Here is a 19568-nt window from a genome sequence, read left to right on the forward strand (position 1 = left end):
GAAAATCCCCAGGAGGGTCTGGGATGGACCAAACAGCTACAGTGAAGGTTTTCAGACACCCCTGAACTCTGGGACCTTGGCTCACATTTCATGAGTGATTCCAGTAGTGCTGCAGGTTGCTCTTCACCACCTCAGGAGCAGCTTTCAGGGCAGCAGATCTGATACCAGCACTGCTTACCTTGCACTAGCCCTCTTGGAAGACACCATGTTGTGTTCTCATCCCCGGGTTCCAGGGGTGGGTTGGAGCACTCTCTTCCCCCTGAGAAGTGAAGCCACCTACATCCCAATCAGGTTCATTCTTTGGGCAAGACTGGATTGATGGTGGTGATGTGATGGCAGCCAGGTGAAGATGAATCCAATTCCTCCATTAAAATAAACTGATCCCACATACACTGACCCTAAGAACCTTTCCAGCAGCACAAATAGCAAATAGGGAATTTAAGGCATTTAACCACCACCAGGCACAATAATACCAGTATCAGACTGGTACCAATAGTTTTAGAGTTCACCTTGGACAGGCCCTTCCTCAGCAGGGCTTGGGAAAGGGTCAGGGACTGCAACAAATGACCAGGGGCACTGAAGTCCCAAAACCACTCCAGACACCACTATGGCGAACTCATGACTTCATCTTAAGGCTACAAGGCTTAGGATTCAGCAGAGTTATTTCTGCCTAATGCAAGAATTATCAGAAATAAACATCTGGAAAAGCCTAGAGGGAAAAGTAAATTGCTAAACTGAAACATACCCTCCCCACAAAAAAATCCCCAAATTGTCAAGCAGTGTGACAGCTGCACCACACCCACTCCTCCCCTAAACTAGACTGAGGGTTGGGATTTTTTTGGCTAAGAGGCATTATTAACTATTTGATCACGGTCTGGTAGCTGCAATTTGGGGCCATCCAGCTGCAAAGAGCCTCACACGGATGATGAAAAGCAGCTGCTATAACAGTGTCCCCCTGGCCCACCATCCCCTGAGGACCAGAGCTGGCTCTCACGTGCTGGGCAGCTGGAAACTCTTACAGGGATATGCCGTGAGAAAGTAGTTCCCAGCTCCTCAGCTCCCCATACAGCACCATTCCACGGATTGCAAGGGGATAAAGTTCTTCTGCCATGGGATTCATTCAAGCAAGGCAGCTGTATTTCAGGGACTGTCAGCAAGGAGGCACATTGCTTAAACTGCATTCCTGAAAACCTGATCAGACTAAGACATTCCAACCTCAAATTCACATCCCTACAGGAGGAGCATCCCCACTCAAGCCAGGACTCTGGGTACCATTAAAATTCTCAATAATTAGCTCTAAGGCAGGAAGGAAAAATCCATCTAGCACTATTACAAATACCCTAAGGAATCCACTTCCCGCTAAAGCAGATGATACAATGCTCCTTAAACCATCTCCTGGCTACTCACTTGCTGCAGTTTCCAGGGAAATTACAGCTCTTCTGAACAAGGGACAATATTGTCCCTCAATTATTTACAGAGTTCAAAACTAAGGTCAAGATAAAGATTTAGAAACAGTTCAGGAAACCATCTGGGTGGGGAGGGATTAGGTTGCAGTGTTACAAATGTTTCTGTTGTAATAATGCCCTCAAAGAGTATCTTTGGATACTGTACTGCAGTACAGAGCACTGCAAAGAAAATCACCAGAAACCACTGTTAATGAAACTCTTCCATGCTCTTGACATCTGCCCAGCTTCTCCCCACAAATCCCCATCTCCTCCCCAAAGGCCCCTCCCCCAAGAGACAGTGAGGTCTCATCAGCCTCATTTTATTACTTCTAAACTCTAAGCTCTTGACATTTTCTCTGGGGTCAAACACTCCAGACTGAAAGTTTCCTGTGTCCAAATTAGCACTTCAGAATCTAAGAAAGTCTCCAGAAGAATCTGAAGCTCTCCAAGATACCCCTCCCAGCTCACATCCCCCAGTATCTCTCACTGTGCCACAGGACAATGGGAACACCCAAGGGAGAGAGGTCATTCCTTGAGAAGAGGGCTCCAGCTCCTGCTCCAAGCTGCCAGTCGAGGTGAGGAACCCAGACAAACCTATTCAATGGATAGTGACACTTTTCTTCAGGAAGTGGTTCTGCTCAAAACTAACCAAGTTTCAATATTTCACTGTTTATGCAGAATTAGACATCATCGTTCCCATGAGTTTCCTCACCATTCCCAGTCAGGATACACAATGGTAAAGATTTGTAGCTGCTAGAAATACTGTTCATGGTCATGGGAGGTCCTAATTATTTTCTCTGCAATGCCCAGCAGACTGAAAATTTTCTCCAGATGTATAAAAATGAAATTTGAAAGCCTCAAGAGCCATAAGATTACTTCCCCCAAGCCCAGAAGGTTTATATTAAAAATGTCGTTACCAAAAAAAAAAAAAAAAGTCAGATGCATTCAAGATCAAAAACTCTTTGCACTGAGGCTGAGAAATATATAAACCTTTTTTTTTTTATTCCTGATAAATACCACATGAAAGATTAGCCAATAAAGTCTTTATATTTACAGAAATAACCAAGATTCAGATTCAACTGCTTCCCTCTAATCATCTCCCCACGTCAGTCTCCAATGCAAAAGCAGCCAAAGAAAGCTCCACATATGCTCCTTGCAGGGTTGAGACTCACCTAAAGCTCTATATTATGGGAAACTGTTCAGTCTGCACAGTTCCCTGAATAACAAACTGAAATAAAAGCAGTTGTCATGTGCATTGTCCCTTGGTCATTGTCTTGGTCTTAAACACTTCAAAACCCTCTGCTCTACACTGGATGCGTTCAGCAAAAAGCACAGATTTCAAAATAAACCTAAATAAATGGGGAATGGAAAAAGGAAGCTGTAAAAAAATGTCCTTTCTGCTTTTTGCAAAGCCCACCCCAAGTTCTTGCTGGTGTTCAGGATCAAACTCTGCCTCTTCCATCCTCTCTGGATGCTGGAGAGGGAAATGTGAGTCCCAGCCTGGCCCCCACAGAGCTCACAGAGCGTTGTACTCCACACACTTGGATGGGTCTGTGGGGAAGTGCTTCTGGCAAATGGTCATGAGCCTCTTCAGCCCCTAGGAATTAACAAAACAAGGACAATTCTGTAATAAGGCTGCAGCTGTTGAACAAACTTGATAGCCTGCAGTATTCTTAAACTTAAGAATTAAAAAGAAAAGGCTGCTATTTTGAGGTTGAGATTTTTATTTTGGTTGTTATTCTATTCAAAGTTTGAGGTTCTCTTCAGTATTAGAGGAGTTTGTGGCATAATCAAAAAGGCTACAGCTTCAGTCCCACCTGGTAAGATTCACAGTGAAGGATCACAGAAATTCTTTAATCCCTCTTTATCACTAAGAGAGAAAATGATATCATAATTAAAGGTATTTACAAGAACACTGAGTATTAAAATTAATTCTAAAGAACAAAAAACAAACTGCACAGCCAAGGCAAGAACCAGGAAGAGAACTGTGGTACTATACAGAGCATCACATAGGCAAGCTGAAGCAACCAAGGACAAAGGCAGAATCTGGACTTTTCAGTTCTTTCAAGGCATCAATTGTCAAAAAACAACATGACAGGAACCCTGTGATTATTTTCCTTCCAGTCACACAGAGAAGTCTAACAAAGAAGAAAACCAACTGCTGTGGTGGAAGTGTAATTTAGCAGTGACACTGTACTCTAGGATGGCAGAATCATGTCCCTGTCATGAGACTCTCCTCATGGAAGACAGCTCCTCTTTCAGGGAAAAATGATTCAACAGGAAGATGCTTTGGCCTTTCTAAAGCAGGCAAGCATGGAAAGTCTGTCCCAGCACCATAATGACTCCTTGTTTGGGATGTTCTCACTCCAGGGTGCTGTAATCAGGAACATGTTAGCCTCATGCAGCTGCTGGGAGCACGGGTAATAAATATCCCATGCTCCAGTTTGAACCAAACAAGACCCAATATTTAAAACCAACATGAAGAACATACATGTTTAAAGCCAACTTTGTCTTGGTGCTTCAGTGAGTTGAGTAATTTGGAAGCAGAGATATGAAATTCACAGTGGCAAGATGAACTCAAGGATTTCCTTGGCCAACAGATGTAGCCCAAAAGCAGAGAAGGGACAAACTGGGGAATTCATACACATCATCCACAAGGTATGTTATGATAGGAGAGACCAAGTAACAGTCCAGAGTAGAGATCCTTCTGCTACAAGAGTGGCAAATGGATGGAGAAGGCCAATTATTGAGCAGCCTGGTCAGGAAGGTTCCCCTCCCAGGGGAGTTGGAACCTGATGGTCTTTTAAGGTCTCTTTCAATCCAAAGTATTTTGTGATTCTATGAATTATTCACCATTATGACCACATGGATTAACACACACCACAACAAAATTATCTAGTTTAAAACTATTTCATCCATTAAATACTTCCAAGCATAACTGGAGCCTGTCTCTGAAGAGGCATAATCCACATGCCAATTTTCACCTTACAAAATAATTGGTAATTACGCACCAATTACCAATCACATATAATTTCACCTCACAAATTAGATTTGTTGTCTCTGTGCATGTCTGGAGGTCCCTGTGACTTCATAATTATAATTTTTCATGTTATGCTATCAAAAGTTAGAGCTGAAGAGAAACCAAGGGTTATACTTGCAGCCCAAATACAGAGAGACTCCGAGCAGAAGGGGAAGTTGCATTTTGCAAGCAATTTCCTTGCAGACATCTGCAGAAGCTGAAAAGCAACAGGAGTCCTGCTGCTACAGAAGGAAAACATTTAGGTAAACCTCCCCTGCCAGGAGTTCTGAGCTCCATGATGCTGCCTTGGAGGCTTCAGAGTTAACCCAGAAGGTTTTTCATCTCAATGAAATTGCAACTGGCAAGAGCCAAACACATTTAACAATACAAAGAGAGACAGAGACGACTTGTTTCCTCAGACCTGTCCACCCACCGTGTTGAAAGAACAGATTAGAAAAACAGCACTGCTACTAATTCCACAACCACAAGTCCACATGGGTATGAAGATGCCCACAAGGAACTAAACCTGGAATTTTGAGCCCAGATTGCTGAATGTATTCATGAATGCCTTTATCTAGCTGCAGAAACGGTCAGAAGAACTGAATTTCACAGTATTAAATTCTGTGCATGTTTAAAGCACGAGTTAAGCAGTGAGGGGCCTCAGAAGAATCAAGCCTGTCTTCAGAGCTGCTTTGGTACTCATGCAGGATCACAGCAGTTCAGCAAAACCCCTTAGACTGTTCCTGGCCCAGCACTGAAGAACCTTCAGGTCCAGGATGAGCCATCTATTAACTGGATGTTATGCTTGACCCAAATTAACCTGTCCATTTCCAGGACCCTTTTACCACATCACCACACACTGCTTCTCAAAGATCTCCCTATACAAGCAGTCCTGTTGGGTGTCCAAAGCTGACATTACCTGGATGTATTTCCTTTGAGTTTCATCGTTGAGCACATGGGCCACGTGCTTGGAGAAAATCTTCTCGCGCCCCGTCCGCGCGTGGATGCCGACCATGGTGACACCGATGGGCCAGGGGGCATTCCCGATGGCCATCTGCAGGTAGGCATCATTCGCCTGGAGAGGGAAGGGCATCCCTGAGCACCACAGCAACAGCACCACACAGAGCATTTCTGCACTGCCAGGTGCAGTGAAAAACCCATTCCAGCCTCTCTGATCTGGTGTCACTGCACGATATTAACCACCTGCACAACACACCTTCCCACGTGGAACTCCGAGGGAAGCAAGGACTATGGACTTCCCCTTATGAAAAAAAAGGAATTGGATAAGGCACTCTGGTTACCTTGACCAAAACTAAGGTTTACTGGGATTATTTTCAATTCAACCATCTCTGGTTAAATAAGGTTACATTTGTAACCATGCTTAAGGCCAGAGCAGAAGCAGCAGTAAATCGATCAAAAAATAAATTTCCCCATCAAGAGTGCAGATCTTGTTTTAAAGCTCTAACAGACAACATTCCTGGAGAAAAACAGGGATAAAACTCAAAGGGAAAAATCAACAGAAAAAAAGGGAGAAAGGAGGAGCATTATAGAGCTTAAAAAAAACCCTCAACATAACAACTGAGAACCAGCAAGCGACAGATACAATTACAGAAAAAACCTGAAGGACATGGAATAGGACATTCCTTCTCTATTAGAGAGCAGCTACAAAACTCACTGATAGAGTTCATTTATCACCTCCTATTCAGGAACTGGACAATAAGAAGCAGCAATCATGAGCAGTGGGCGCAGATTCTTTCCAGCTAGAACTGAACAAACTGGGAGGTGAATAATGAACAAGGCAGGGGGTGGCAGACAGACTCAAAAGCAAATCTGAAGAGGGGACAGAGCTTAGTCATCACCTGCATGAGGCAGAGTCTGAACAGGCTTAATCAAATGCCTAATTGCTGATTTAAATATACTTTTGAGATGAAACAGTATGTGAACATGCAATTAAAGACCCTCGCAGGACTGTCACAACAGGGTTAATTAAGGCAGAGTGGACAGCTTGCATTCTGGCATTTGCCTGCTGTCAACACGTTGATTTCAAAATTAAAATCTTTCAAGCTTTTCCGCTAACAAAGCAGCAAGAATTTGTGGCTGACAGTATCCACTTGCAGAAAGCAAGCAGCAGGCAAAAAGAGACAGGAGACAAGAGTAGGCAAAAAGAGACAAGTCTCTTAGGAAGCAAAATTGAAAAGGATGTATCTATAAAAGCATTAGCCAATGCAACAAAAAAACCAAAACAAAACAACAAAACATCCAAATGTGTAGTCAAGTCATCCAAATCTCTCTCTGAAGTTTACTTAAAGGCATGCACTCCCAGGAGAGAGAAGCACTGCTGATTAACCCAGAGATACACCACATTCCTGCATGCTCATTAGTTTGAAAAGGTATTGGAAAGGGAATTTCCACATAATGATGACAAACAAGAGAAAAAAAATGCTTCAAAATAAAACCCCACTATCATACATCCCACATGTTCAGTTCTGCTTCCAAATGATTCGGATTAAATTAGCCTTAGGCTACATAAAGTCCTTTTCAGCATCAAAAGCAGGTTTGCTTACTTACTTGACAAATTATGCCAAATCCTCACATGAATAGTAAGAAATATTAGAAATTTAAAGGCAAAAGACAGCTCAGTTTCCTCTGCATATACAAGCTGCTTCAGCAAATGCTAGTGCTATTTCAGTTTCATTTCTGAAGGCAGCTACGAATAAAACCTAACACTCCCTTTGATCTTGTGTCCCAAAGTACTTCTGCCTTCTCCAGTGAGCAGACTTCATCCAAAAAAATCTTCTCATTAACTTACCTCAACCTTACCAGGCCACCTAATGTGAGTGTAGACAAAGAAAGGAACAGTGCCTCATATTCAATAACTCAGTTTGCCTCAATTAATTCCTTATCAATTAATCATCAACACCCTATTACTATTCAATACCTTCATTTAACCTTATAACATTGGGTTTCCCCTAGACGAAGGCTCTGCAACTTAATAAACCCATCTCTGAGAAAAATTTTCGTCATGTTTACAAAGCTGTACAGTTTCATGAACCTCTACAGATCTTCTGTCAGGCTGTGGATCAAATACTACTTGGAGCCTAACATTTCACAGCTATTTTTCATTTTGTTGGGATAGATGTTGTATTTCCAGCTATGCATCTTCGAAATGGAAAAAAAAAAAAGGGAATGCTGAAGCAATAAACTCGATCTTTTACAACCAGATAGCATGAACATGACAGAAGAGTACAAACAAACATTACCTTAACGTATTCTCTTTGCAACATGAATTTAATAATATCGGTTATTGATTCTTTGATGTCTGCAGGAAGTGTCTACAGCAGAGAGGGGAAAAGAAAAAAAAAGACATTTACTTCAGAATGGCAGCTCAGGAAAATCATCTTACTCAGCATTTATACAAAGTTTAGCAACTATCCTTGCTTGAGGAGTTTCACAAAGGAAAACATGTTCTTTATTCAGATGAAGGATCTGAAGAGGAGAGGTTAAGTGGTTACACCTGGTAGCTGATGGCAAAGTGCAAAAGGCAACTCCAATTTTCTGTCATGTTTGAAAACCAGGGAGCAGGTGCTGCTTTAAACAGCTGGAAAAGCAGTGAGTGGGCAGATTTCACTGATTGAGATAAAGTCAGAACTGGGTGTTAGGAGCTGTAGACACAGCAACTGTGACCAACTCACTCGCCCCCTCTCCTTCAGTGAGGCTAACGCTGCCCTGGAAAGGGCACTGATGCTGGGAAAGCAAAGGCTGAAGAGGGATTCAAAGGTGATTTACCCTTTTGCGGAGCTTTCTGAAGAGCGGCCGCAGGTAGGACTCTGTCTGCTTCTGAGTGGCGCTGTTCAGCTTCCCCTGCACGCCCCGTTTCACGTAGTCCTCTCTGGCATTCAGCTCCTTGGCCCAAACTCCCAGGAGGAACTGCAGGGAGCAAGCACATCTGTGTCATGGTGCCATCTAGTGACTTCCCCGGCACAGCAGGCAGAACAGAGGGCTAAGCAACCAAGGCAAAGTGAATTTTCGGGAGCAATCTGAGTTCAGAAGATAAAACCTTTTTCAGAAGGATAGGCAAGGAGGGATAGGAACAACTCTCTTATCTTAAATGTACACACACAAATTAAAGCTTCAACTCTTGCTGTGACTTTGATCACCACAGCAGCTACACAGGCACCGGCTGACCCGGCAGAGAGGCAACACAGGTTTCTTGCCAGGAAACAAGGAAACAATTTCCTGCCATCCACTTGAACCTGTGGACTTCCTTTAAAACTGTAATTTCACTAACAGTATTAGGTGACATTCCAATTTAGCTTTCACTGTTCCAAGAAAACTCCTCCAAAGGTTTTGATGCCACAGTACTACTAAACAGAGGCAACTACAGACAACTGCCTCAAGTATCACACAAAAATCAAAACCATATTTATTTTGTCTGGAAAAGCAGGACCAGATTTTGAAGAACACTGCTCTCCCAAGAGCTCTTTCCCAGATCTGGCACAAGTCACTGTTGTGACTAACAAAGGCTGTGGAGTGCCAAGCATTTCAAAAAACCCACATCTTACACATAACATGTGGGATTTTCCTCCCAAGCATCTGAAACCCACCCTTCTAATCTTGAAATGTATCTGCATGGCAGTAATTATATGACACAACTACAAAATAATTAAGAGTCTGTTACCTTCAAGAACTTTGTTATGATGTCCATGTCATAGTGATCATCACCCCGTCCTAAGGATTCTCCCAAAGCCTAGAACAGGGGGAAAAAAAGAGCCATTATTTCTACTTTGTCTAGTCTGCCAGCACCACCACAGCAGAGCATGGTTCACTGCACCATGAACTGCAATAAATTCCATCAGAAATCCCAAACACTGGCCATGAAACAGCTACAAATGCTACTGAAATTCGTTAATCTATTAAAAACATTTACATCACAATGCCAATATGACTGCTTCTGAAAAGTCAATAAAACAGTAATTCTTCAGTCATTAACTACTAAATTATTGGCATAATTAGCAGCTGTGTGACAGCATTGTATTAAGGGGAACTGTGGGTGCACTGCATTTTTTGAGATCTCCAAAGCCATCAATTAACCTAACTATTTTGTTATGCTATTTTAATTCTCTGATGTAGTAGGGTTTTTTACCATTTAGTTGCAAGTGTGAATTTGAGGGAACAAATCTTAAAAAAAAAAAAAAAACCCAAAACCAAGCAACAAACCACTAAAAAAGCCCAGCTGTATGCTCCAGTACTCCACCATCCTGCCAAAACCTCAAAACTGTAAATACTAACAATAAGTTTTATAAACATTTTCCAGTAGGTATAGTTGGATTATAATCTATTTTCACTGCCCTCACGTTTCCAAAGTTAGTTTTATTTTAAAAATCTCATAGATCTGGAGTCAAATTCATAGTAAGCCTTTATGCTCAAGGCAATGCAGCTGAAGTAACACAACATTAAGATGCGTCATTTTCCAACTTCTTAGAAAATGATTGTTTGCATGGATCAAACCAAGCCTGCCCTACTCCCACAAAAACGGCTTATTTTGAGAGCTAACAGATCAATAAAATGCAGCTCCAATACAACTGCTGCTATCCATTCTGGTACTACAGCTATTTTAAACCAGAACCCCAGGCACCATAACAAAAAACTCAGACTATCTCTTAATAATAATGGATTCACTTCAGCTTTCAGTTATAAATCGTATTATTTCTTAAACATGCTTTTGGAAGGACGTTATTAAGATTAACTCCTGCAAAGAGTTTTGAAGATTAAGGGTAAAAGTCTTCAGCTCAAGTTAATGTGCTTTTCAAAACATTATCCTGAAATACCAGGTGCTGAATGCATTTCCTGGCACTCACTCTCCACTCACTCAGACAAACACCACAGGATTCTTTCAGAACAGAGCAGCCATTTGCACTCAAGTTTCTGGGACACATTATCTCTGCACTTCTTATATTTCCTGTGGTCTGCCTACTTCTGATGCTCTTTTTTTTTCTGTCCTAGATGTTTTCATATCAAACATTCTTTCTGAGGGTCTATTTTTCAGAGTCCTTCTTCCTTGTATAGGGAAAATTAATTGGTACTGACCTTATTACCCTCTCAAATATTAATTGGAAAGGCTTTGGCATTTATGACCGGGTAATGTTTTTGCAATTAAATTCTCTACTTCTGAAATCCCTGGAGAATGAATCTTTACTGCATCACTGTCTTTGCAAGCAACACCAGTCCCCTTTGGGATGAAGCGTTGTGAACAAAGACTATAGAGTTTTCACTTATCTTTGGTGGGCATCAACAGTGCAACGCCAGGCTTAGAAACCCAAATTTTCTCCTTAAGAATACTTCAAAATGCCTAAGTCAGCTGTTGAAAAGAAGACAATTCTGTCTAAACCATTCTGAAGCTTTCTCACAGCAACATACTACATCCAACATCCCTTAGTTATGATCTATCCCATACTTCTAGTTCTTCAATAGTAGTATTCTCCTCATGGACTTTCAGGTCATTCTGGGAGTCATCATCTCCTGCTTCTTGGCCGCCTACAATTTCATTCAGATACTGCTGATCAATCTTATCCAAAGCAGCCTTCAGGTCATTTCTCAGGCCCTAGAAAACAGAAAAAAAAAAAAAAAGACTGATTTATAAAAAAACCCAAGTAAATAAAAACAGTTCAGTACTGTCACTGTGAGCATCCCACTTCTGTTCAAGGTGCAAATTCTATAAAAACACATATAATGGTTTAGCGTTGCTGTTTGAATTTAACTGAATTCCAAGAACAGTTTCTGCTTCAGCACTTAACAAAAAGCAGGTGCATGAACTTCTGAAATGCTCATACCTATGAAAAATACCTTTTACAGTATTTTCACAAAAAATAAAAAAAAAGCGCCTGGAGGACAGAATCAGCCTCCAGGACTTTCTCCAATTATTTTCTCCAAGCACTGAACCACCCCAAAACAAATGAAAACCAGACCATAACCATCATCAGCTCTACAAGTCTTCACATCTGCCCTGAAAAAAGCTGTAAATAAAAACGTCTCACTCCTTCAGTGCCAGACATAAAACAATAATGTTGTTTCCTTTTATTGCAAATTATTTAAACACAGAAGAATGTTTTATAGAGATTCACTATTTAAAACCCTCAACTTTAGAAGGAGTGACTAAAACCACCAGAATAGGTTTAAAACCATATATATAAAGTTAAAAGATCCTTTCAAATGTAACACAAAACTCGCCTTAACCACAGTTGAAGGATTTGACTTCCCGTTTTGAGACATAAAATATAAAGCTCTGTAAAGGAGTATGACATTTCTAACTCTCAGATAAATTCAGCCACTCCATAGGGAATGGATATGCACAGTTACTTCCCCTCTTCCATCATCATACTTGCCTGTCTGGAACATTTCTATTCATCATTTAGTTACTCTAAAAATGTCTGAACCACAAGGCTGATTGACTAAGCAACATGCAGAATCCCTCTAGACAGCAACAGGAGTGACTGAATCATGTAAGAAAAATCCAGCACAACCTTATTTATGGGCTATTTCCTAATCCTGCTCCTGTGACCAGTGTCGCTGGAGGGGAAGCTTTCATTAGCAAACCTCCTATTTCTAGATCTGTTTATCTTCATTTTAAAGACCTGGAGAGGAAAAGGCTTCCCTTTTATGGGCAACAGCAGGAAAGACATTTAAAACAACTCAGTTTGCCACAAATTAGGGAAGAAAATGCAAATTGTCACTCTCTTACTAAAGCTGAAAATTTGGTTAACAGTGAATGCAAAACAAACTCCAACTGTATCTCCTCACTTAACTGATCACTTCTTAATACAAAATGAATAAATTAATTACATCTTCAAGTCAGTTTTTCAGTTGATGGCTACTTCAAAGGCAAGGGGGGGAAATGACATTTCCATAACAAGTTATAGCTCTGGAATCCAGGGATTTGAAAATCATTTCTATCCCAGAGAGACAGTATGCAGTCCTGCTCTTATTTACCTGTGAGTCCTCAGGGATGCACATAATCACAAACACAGGATTATTTTAACAGTAAATGTCTGTTCTCTGCTCATTAAAAAGCAGGGGCAGAACAAACTGAGGTATTAGTGCCACCTGAAGGCCCCTTTTCCAACTGACAAGGGCCTGGTAGGTTTCTATGGCTGAATTCTCTAACGTAATTGTAATTGTGCACGAAACTCTGACATCTAACACCGCTTCTCAGCAAAAAAGAAAAATGAGACAAGAGCATGTATTCTCTTTGCTGTCTATCACCCCTCCTCCTGAAAATTAACAGCTACTGAAAATGATTTTTGATAACGTTTTTATGGTTACTTATTGATTACCCCCCATAATTAAGTAACCAAGAGGCAGTCTCACCTTGTTCACTTCAGGTGCAAGAATTTCTATCTTCCTCAGACGTTGAAATGCATCGTAATCTGTTTCTCCAAACAGCCTGATGGGCTCACCCCTCTCTCGTAACCTCCTGATAACCTGAAAAGAATCAAAGCACTCCCTGACGCATAAAGGAAGCAAAATAAAATCCAGAATGACACATTTATTTACTCTGCTTAGAATAACAAGCTGAGCCGGACTGGAGAGGAAACGGCAATATTTTAAGCAGTAGAAAAATGTTCCAGACACTTTACAATCTAAATATAAAATTCCCACGGTATTTCAGTGAAAGGTCATTCCAAATATTACCAATCCAAATTCTGCATAAAATCCCAGGCTGTTTGATACAGCCGAACTTCTTCCTGCTCTGACTTGTTCAAACAAATACACAAAAATCATCCCTCTGGCAGAGCTTAAAAACCATTTTCAAAATCACAAAGGAACTTGACAATAATCTCACTCACCTATTTGTCTTGGCAATAAAAATACGAACTGGGCTGCAGGTTGTCCCAGCACAGCTACGAGATCATCTGCTGAAAGCCCTCATCACTAAGCATTTGGGAAATATGGAGTCACAAAATCTAATGGGATAGTTACTTTAAAAGTAGGTATAACAGAAGTGAAAAAGCCTCCCTCAACTTGATTCAAACCTCAAACCAAGTCTCCATTACAAGTTCTGTAAAAACCTGAATATCCTGACAAATTAAGGGGAAGTGTGACATACTTGGATGACCTCAGCTGTGAATTTCAGTATTTCCAAGATTAGAGTGTATTCTGAACTTCTTGCTTCTGCTTTGGGGTGTGGATCTGTTTGTGAACTTAAATCCACATAGACATTTTTATCCTTAAAAAAGGCAAAGAACATCCCAGCTGCTCTTCCCAAAACTTAAGTTTCTAAATTTGTGTTCAGACCAATGAGTTACAAAGAAAAGAAGCTCAGGGAAATAAAATATTGGAAAAAGTCAGCATGCCATCTTCAGTACTATCCAAGGATAATGCTGATATTCAGGGTATCACTCTGAAAGAGCTGTAAAATGTTACACAACATCTGTGTAAATCCCTGTAACAGAGAAACTCTACCCATCTGTACCTCCCTATGCATTCAACTGGACAGCAGAGCCCTGATAAGAAAAGATGATCATTAACTGCTGACTGCAAAAATGGAAGCTTAATAAAAAGTACAGTTCACTGGATGAAACAGCCCTAACAAGAAATTTCAGGTGCATTTGCTGTAAACTCAAGGAGTCAGTTTACAGTGATTGATTTTACCTCCTGTCTGGAAAGAGTCATTGGTAACTTTTCCTCTGCCAGCTCGAGTTCCAGCACTGGATTTGATGTAGCCAGTGGTTTCTCCTCCTCTTCCTCCTGCTGTACCTACATTCAACAGACATAGTTACTCATGTGCAATGGAAACAAACCCACATATTGATAAGCAATGATGGCAAGATACAGAACTCTGGAACACAGACTTTAATATGACAATAAAACTCTTTGGTTTCATAGTTTTATGGTCCCTAATTGCATCTCAGAACAATAAAAGTTCTTGATAGTATAAGTAATTAACTAATATTTCTGCAGGTTGCAGGAAGCAGTCTCTCCAGCAAACAGAAAGGACAATACCTGAAGTTTGGCTGTCACTTTATCAGGCAGGTGTCAGCACTTGTGCCAAAAATAACAAATCCACCCTCTGCCTGTTGATTCTTGCCCCTGTTCCATCCTTCCTATCCATGCAAGACCATTTTCATCACTGTGTGATGAACCAGGAGGGAGAAATGATTCAAACAGAAAGTACTCTGACAAACACAAACAGTGGTTCCATTCCCAGCCCACTCCACTTCCTCATCCAGCTCCCCAGGACCAGCACATGCAGAGACAGAAGGACAGGAGGGAAAACCCCAGAGCAGGGTGAGAGTGGAGCTGCTTCTTGCAGGGTCAGTGTCAGTTACAGTGTTTGTTACCTGCAGCTTCAGCGAGCTGAGCACAGTTAGCAGTGATTCACAGTTTCTGTTGGGTTTTGAGAGGCAATGCACCTCTCTAACCTTGTTTTAAGTAATGCACCTCTTTAACAACCTTGCCAGTTTCTTGCAGGCAAAAAAAAAAAAAAAAACAGCCCAAAAAGACACAATTCCTCATAGGAACAGGGTACCATTAACAACTCCTCTTAGTCTAAAAGAAGGTCCCTGAATCAAAGAGAGCATTCCTTCTTCATTATTCAGTATTTTAATAATGCAAAACAACTCTTTGATCAAAGTAACTTTGAGACAGCAGCTCCCTGTATAAGCTCAAATTCAACACTTCTGACAGCAGGAGCGGATTGCTGCTGGTAATACTCCTATAATAAAGAAACATCTTCAGTGCTCACTCATACCTTGTTTTTTCTTAATTTATTTCCTCTCTGTACTTGCTAAATGGGAAACAATCCAATTAATGCTAGAGCAGCCTGCAGCATTCCCTGTGCATGGGCAGCCTCTGTTTGGGCTGATCAATTTGAGGAAGCTACTGGACAGAATTTATTATTTTTTTTAAAGAGGCTTTTTTATTCTTTCAGGCCACAGTGCCAGCCTTGCTCAGGTGTCAGTGTGACTCCATGTGGCTGGGAGGATCCAGCTACAAGATTCAGCCACAAATCTACATTAAATGCTGTATTAGCAAACACAGAAAAAAAATCAATCCTTCAACTACAGGTGTTTGGATAGAACAAAGGAAAAGACAATTAAATCAATGTTTAACACATAAAGGGAGGGGAATAAAATTTCCGTCAATGCAGTGAAGGAGGAATTGACAGGGGACAGAAAATACAGAAGAATGGTGTAAAAATTTTTGTTTTAAAAATATACTCCCAGAGCAGAAGGATGCATACAAATTTTAACTTACAAACATTCTTGAAATCATAAAGAGATAGCAGACTGGAAGAAAATATTTGATCCATTCTGTCAGCTGGACTCCAAATTATAAGCAGTATCTTTACCGCCATTATTTTTGTTTCAGTGCTTTCTTCAAGCAGGTGAGATTATTCCAACTTATTAAGTCTAAGCAAAGTAAAAAGGCATCTGAATTTAAAAGGAAATCAGTCTGTGTTCCATGTCTCATTAACAGAGTAAAGAATAAATGCAGATATCTGGGATGCTCTAAAAAGATACTAAATTTAACAAAGTAACTTATTTTAAAACCATTTTCAGGGTTGCATTTCACACCAAAACTGGTGCTGCAGCAGCACAGGTAGCAGCACTTTTACCCCATCAGGTTCTGAAGAATTCAAGCTAATGCTCAAAAGCCATCAGGCAGCCATCTGCACTTGGAAGAGCAGCTGGATTCACAGAGCTTTCCCATGACTTTATGCTGCGCATTCCGAGAATCATTTTGGCATTGATGTTCAAATATGCACAAACAGATCAAGGTTTCAGAATAAGTCACTAACTGGGTAAAGGTCACTTGAAAACAAAGCTCCTATTTGTACCCTCTAACAGCAAACAAGATTATGAAACTGTCTTGCCCAGGGAATGCATCCCCCCTCCCAGACACCCTGTCAGGCAGGCAGGCAGGCATACACACTTTTAAAAGACAACAACATTCTTTTTATTTCAGTAAACTCTTGCCCTGACACCATTACAAGGCAGATAAGGCCTTCCAGATCACCCATTTGTTGCAAAATGCACCCGAGGTTACCAATTGTTTCTAATATTTTGCCAGCAAGAACATAAATGCCCTTGTTGCACAGCTTCAGTGCTGGGTGGTTAACGGCCAAAACCCAAATACAAATTTAGGAGAGTTGGCAGATGCACACCCACACTATACTGATATCTTTTGGACATTTTGACAATGAGGATCGGATAAAATTATCCAAATGTATCCATTTTTCTCAATAAGGGGAGGAAGGTGGCTATATCAGATCCAGTGTTCATGCCTAACAGCACAATTTAATGAGAAAGGAAGACAAGCTTTGATCCCAAACCACTTCATGCTTTCCACAAATAAAAACAAACAAACAATCAAAAAGAAATAAAAGCCAAACCATAACACAAACTTAAGTAGCTGTATGTCATGCATATCTTTTCCTGCATTGAAAATGGTTTTGGAAAGTCATACCTCTCCAGGTGGCTTCTCATTTACAGGCTAATGTATAACATTAACAGATTGAACAAAGAACAACAATTATCATTAACAACATTGATATTGTTGATTAAAAAAAAAAAATGCAGACTTCAAAATAAACACACCAAGTCCTACAAGAACAATTTCCATACCTTGTAGCCACATCTCTGGAAGTAGGCCTCTTCTTCCTTTTTAGCTAACTCACTGCGTTTGAAATACTTCTTATTTCCCTAAAAGAGAGAAGAGCTGTTACCAGTTCACAATTTTGCATAGCTGAGAAAAAAATGGCTCAAATTTTCTTACTTGGGTCGGTGAATTCAGCTACATCCTTTCCCAGAGATGCCTACATTGCCACCGAAATGGAACTAGTTGGAAGCACCTCTGAAATCAGCAATATTGAGTTACTTTGCAGGATATATGTATAAGCAGAATTAAAAGTATAATGTGCTTGCCAGCACTTTAGAAAACCCAAGTGTTTTGTCATGTAAGGCCTTGGTGGTCAATGGTGTGTAAAGCTTCACTTCAGAGGTGCAAAACCAGGCCCAGGTTGTTTAGATAAACCATACTAAATACATTATTTAACTTTAAATCAAAGAGATGGAAGAGATCATCTTTACACACAATATTTGTAAGCTTGCTTGAAGCAGCTTTGTAGAAATGTGCCTGAAAAGACATTTCAGACACACAATAGCTGGAAAATGTGGTCACCCCAAAGCATCTTCCTTGATTAGTACAAACTATGACTTTGTCCTTCCTGACTGCAGCTCCCCACTTCAGCCTCTGGTGCCAAAACTCAAAATTAGACACCCTTAAAGGGGCTCTGCTGTACTGTGGGGTTTTTAGGCACACACAGCACTCACACCCTGCCCGGGTATGGGGTTTTTAGGCACAAACACACACAGAGCACTCACACCCTACCCGGGTATGGGGTTTTTAGGCACACACACACACCACTCACACCCTGCGCCGGTACGGACAGAAGGCGGCTGTGGGGAGGAAAGAAACCACCCTCTGTTCACCGAAGTTCGCACTGACTTTTCTCATCTCTCGGTGCCCGAAATAACGTAAACCAGCCCCAAAACCCCGCGAAACACAGCGAGGCTGAAGCCAGGCCGCATCCGCGCCCCCAAACTCCTCCTGGCTCCGGCCCGATCCCATCCTGGCTCATCCCGGGTTTGGGAAACGCGGCCCTGGGCCGCTCCGCGCTCCCTTCCCCGGCCCATCCCGGGCCGCTCCCGCCTCCCCCCCGCCGCCCTCCCGCAGGCCCACACCCCGGGCGTCTCCTGGTGTCCATGCCGGCCGCCCTCACCCCCACAAGCTCCTTCTCCTCCAGCTGCTGGCGCTTCCTGCTGATCTCCCGCTTCAGGATGTCCATGGCGGCCTCGGGAAGTGCCGCAGGAAAACAAAACCGTCACTTCCGGGGAGGCCGCGCAGCCGCGCGGCGCCCCCTAGTGGCTGGGAGGAGCAGGGGGCCCTGCTCCCGAGTGACAAGTGACGGGACGAGAGGAGATGGCCTCAGGTTGTGCCCGGAGACGTTTAGATTGGATATAAAAAAAGTTTCTTCAGTGTCCATGTAATATCATACTGTTGTTGGAAGCTGATTATTTAAAGTGATACACAGACGGTATAATGACGGTAAGTATGAGACAGAGCCAAAATATCGATGCTTTCTATCAAGGAATGTAGCAAAAGAGGTGAAATATGAATTTTACAGGGGTCTTTCCTTGTTTTAGTACAGCTGGTTTTACAAAGGGGCGTTTGACAGGTTCTTTAAAGAGAGTCTGCGTGCAATTTATTCAGCTGTCTTCTCTGTTTAGCTTGAAAAATCTTTGGGGAAAAGTCTCTCTGACTGTGTTTGTAGAGTGCCTCATGTGACAGGCCTTGGTTGCAGATGACAGCTAATATCACATAAATCGTGACCTCAGGTATTAGGAAAAATTTCTTCCCCAAAAGTGTTGTCAAGCCCTGGGACAGGCTATCCAGGGAAGTGGTGGAGTCACTGTCCTGGGAGGTATTTAAAAGCTGTGTAGATGTGGGAATGTGATTATTGGTGGACTTGGCAGGGTTAATGATTGGATTTGATTCTTTTAGAGGTCATTTCCGACCTGAACATTGAATGTGGCTGGTTACTGGCCAGCCACACAGGCTGTAAATGCCATGTAGGAAGGTGGGATGCCTATGATATTTGGTATCTGCTTCCTTCAGGCCTTGAGGACTGAGATAGCTCGTAGGGACTGAGCTCCTCAGTGTGCACTGGGAGCACACTGAGCTAAATGCTTTTGTCATCAGCCACTCAGCATTTGTGACACCAGTAGTAACATCAAGAAATCTCATTTTCCTTATTTACCTGATTTTCTCCAGCTATTTCCACCCTGCAGCTTGTAAAGTCCAAAGGAAACGGTTTGAAGAATGGGTACGAACTTTTCTGAAATTTTTTTTCACCTGTAGGACCTCACAGATTGCTTCCTTGTCTTTCCCCATTGTAAGCTCCATTGCCTCAGTAGCTGTTTTGGAGAGCTCTAACCACAACTGGCTTTTCACCCATTTTAGATAACCTGAGCTGTGTGTCATGACTCTTATAGAAAATGGCACAGTGTTTTACAGGGGTTGTTTAACCCCAGGCTGGAGGTTTC

At 41.7% G+C, this 19568-nt stretch overlaps 1 protein-coding gene across 2 annotated transcripts; it reads right to left on the reverse strand.

Annotated features, from left to right (window-relative positions):
- Positions 1 to 2419: 2419 nt before the first annotated feature.
- Positions 2420 to 18359, reverse strand: PRPF18 (pre-mRNA processing factor 18). Of its 2 annotated transcripts, XM_088165912.1 has the most exons (11): positions 18245 to 18359; positions 17088 to 17165; positions 16930 to 16956; positions 14113 to 14217; positions 12829 to 12942; positions 10919 to 11065; positions 9143 to 9211; positions 8251 to 8391; positions 7725 to 7796; positions 5384 to 5539; positions 2420 to 3042 (listed from the first exon to the last, which is right to left on the reverse strand). In XM_088165912.1, exons 1-11 carry the CDS (start codon positions 18308 to 18310, stop codon positions 2962 to 2964), a joined length of 1056 nt encoding a protein of 351 aa, XP_088022038.1. In that variant the 5' UTR covers positions 18311 to 18359; the 3' UTR covers positions 2420 to 2961. The 2 variants fall into 2 exon arrangements, with proteins under 2 accessions (XP_088022038.1, XP_014738616.1); XM_014883130.2 differs by lacking the exon at positions 16930 to 16956.
- Positions 18360 to 19568: the final 1209 nt, after the last annotated feature.

Source organism: Sturnus vulgaris, chromosome 5, assembly GCF_052056855.1.
Source record: "Sturnus vulgaris isolate bStuVul1 chromosome 5, bStuVul1.hap1, whole genome shotgun sequence".
Taxonomy (NCBI): domain Eukaryota; kingdom Metazoa; phylum Chordata; class Aves; order Passeriformes; family Sturnidae; genus Sturnus; species Sturnus vulgaris.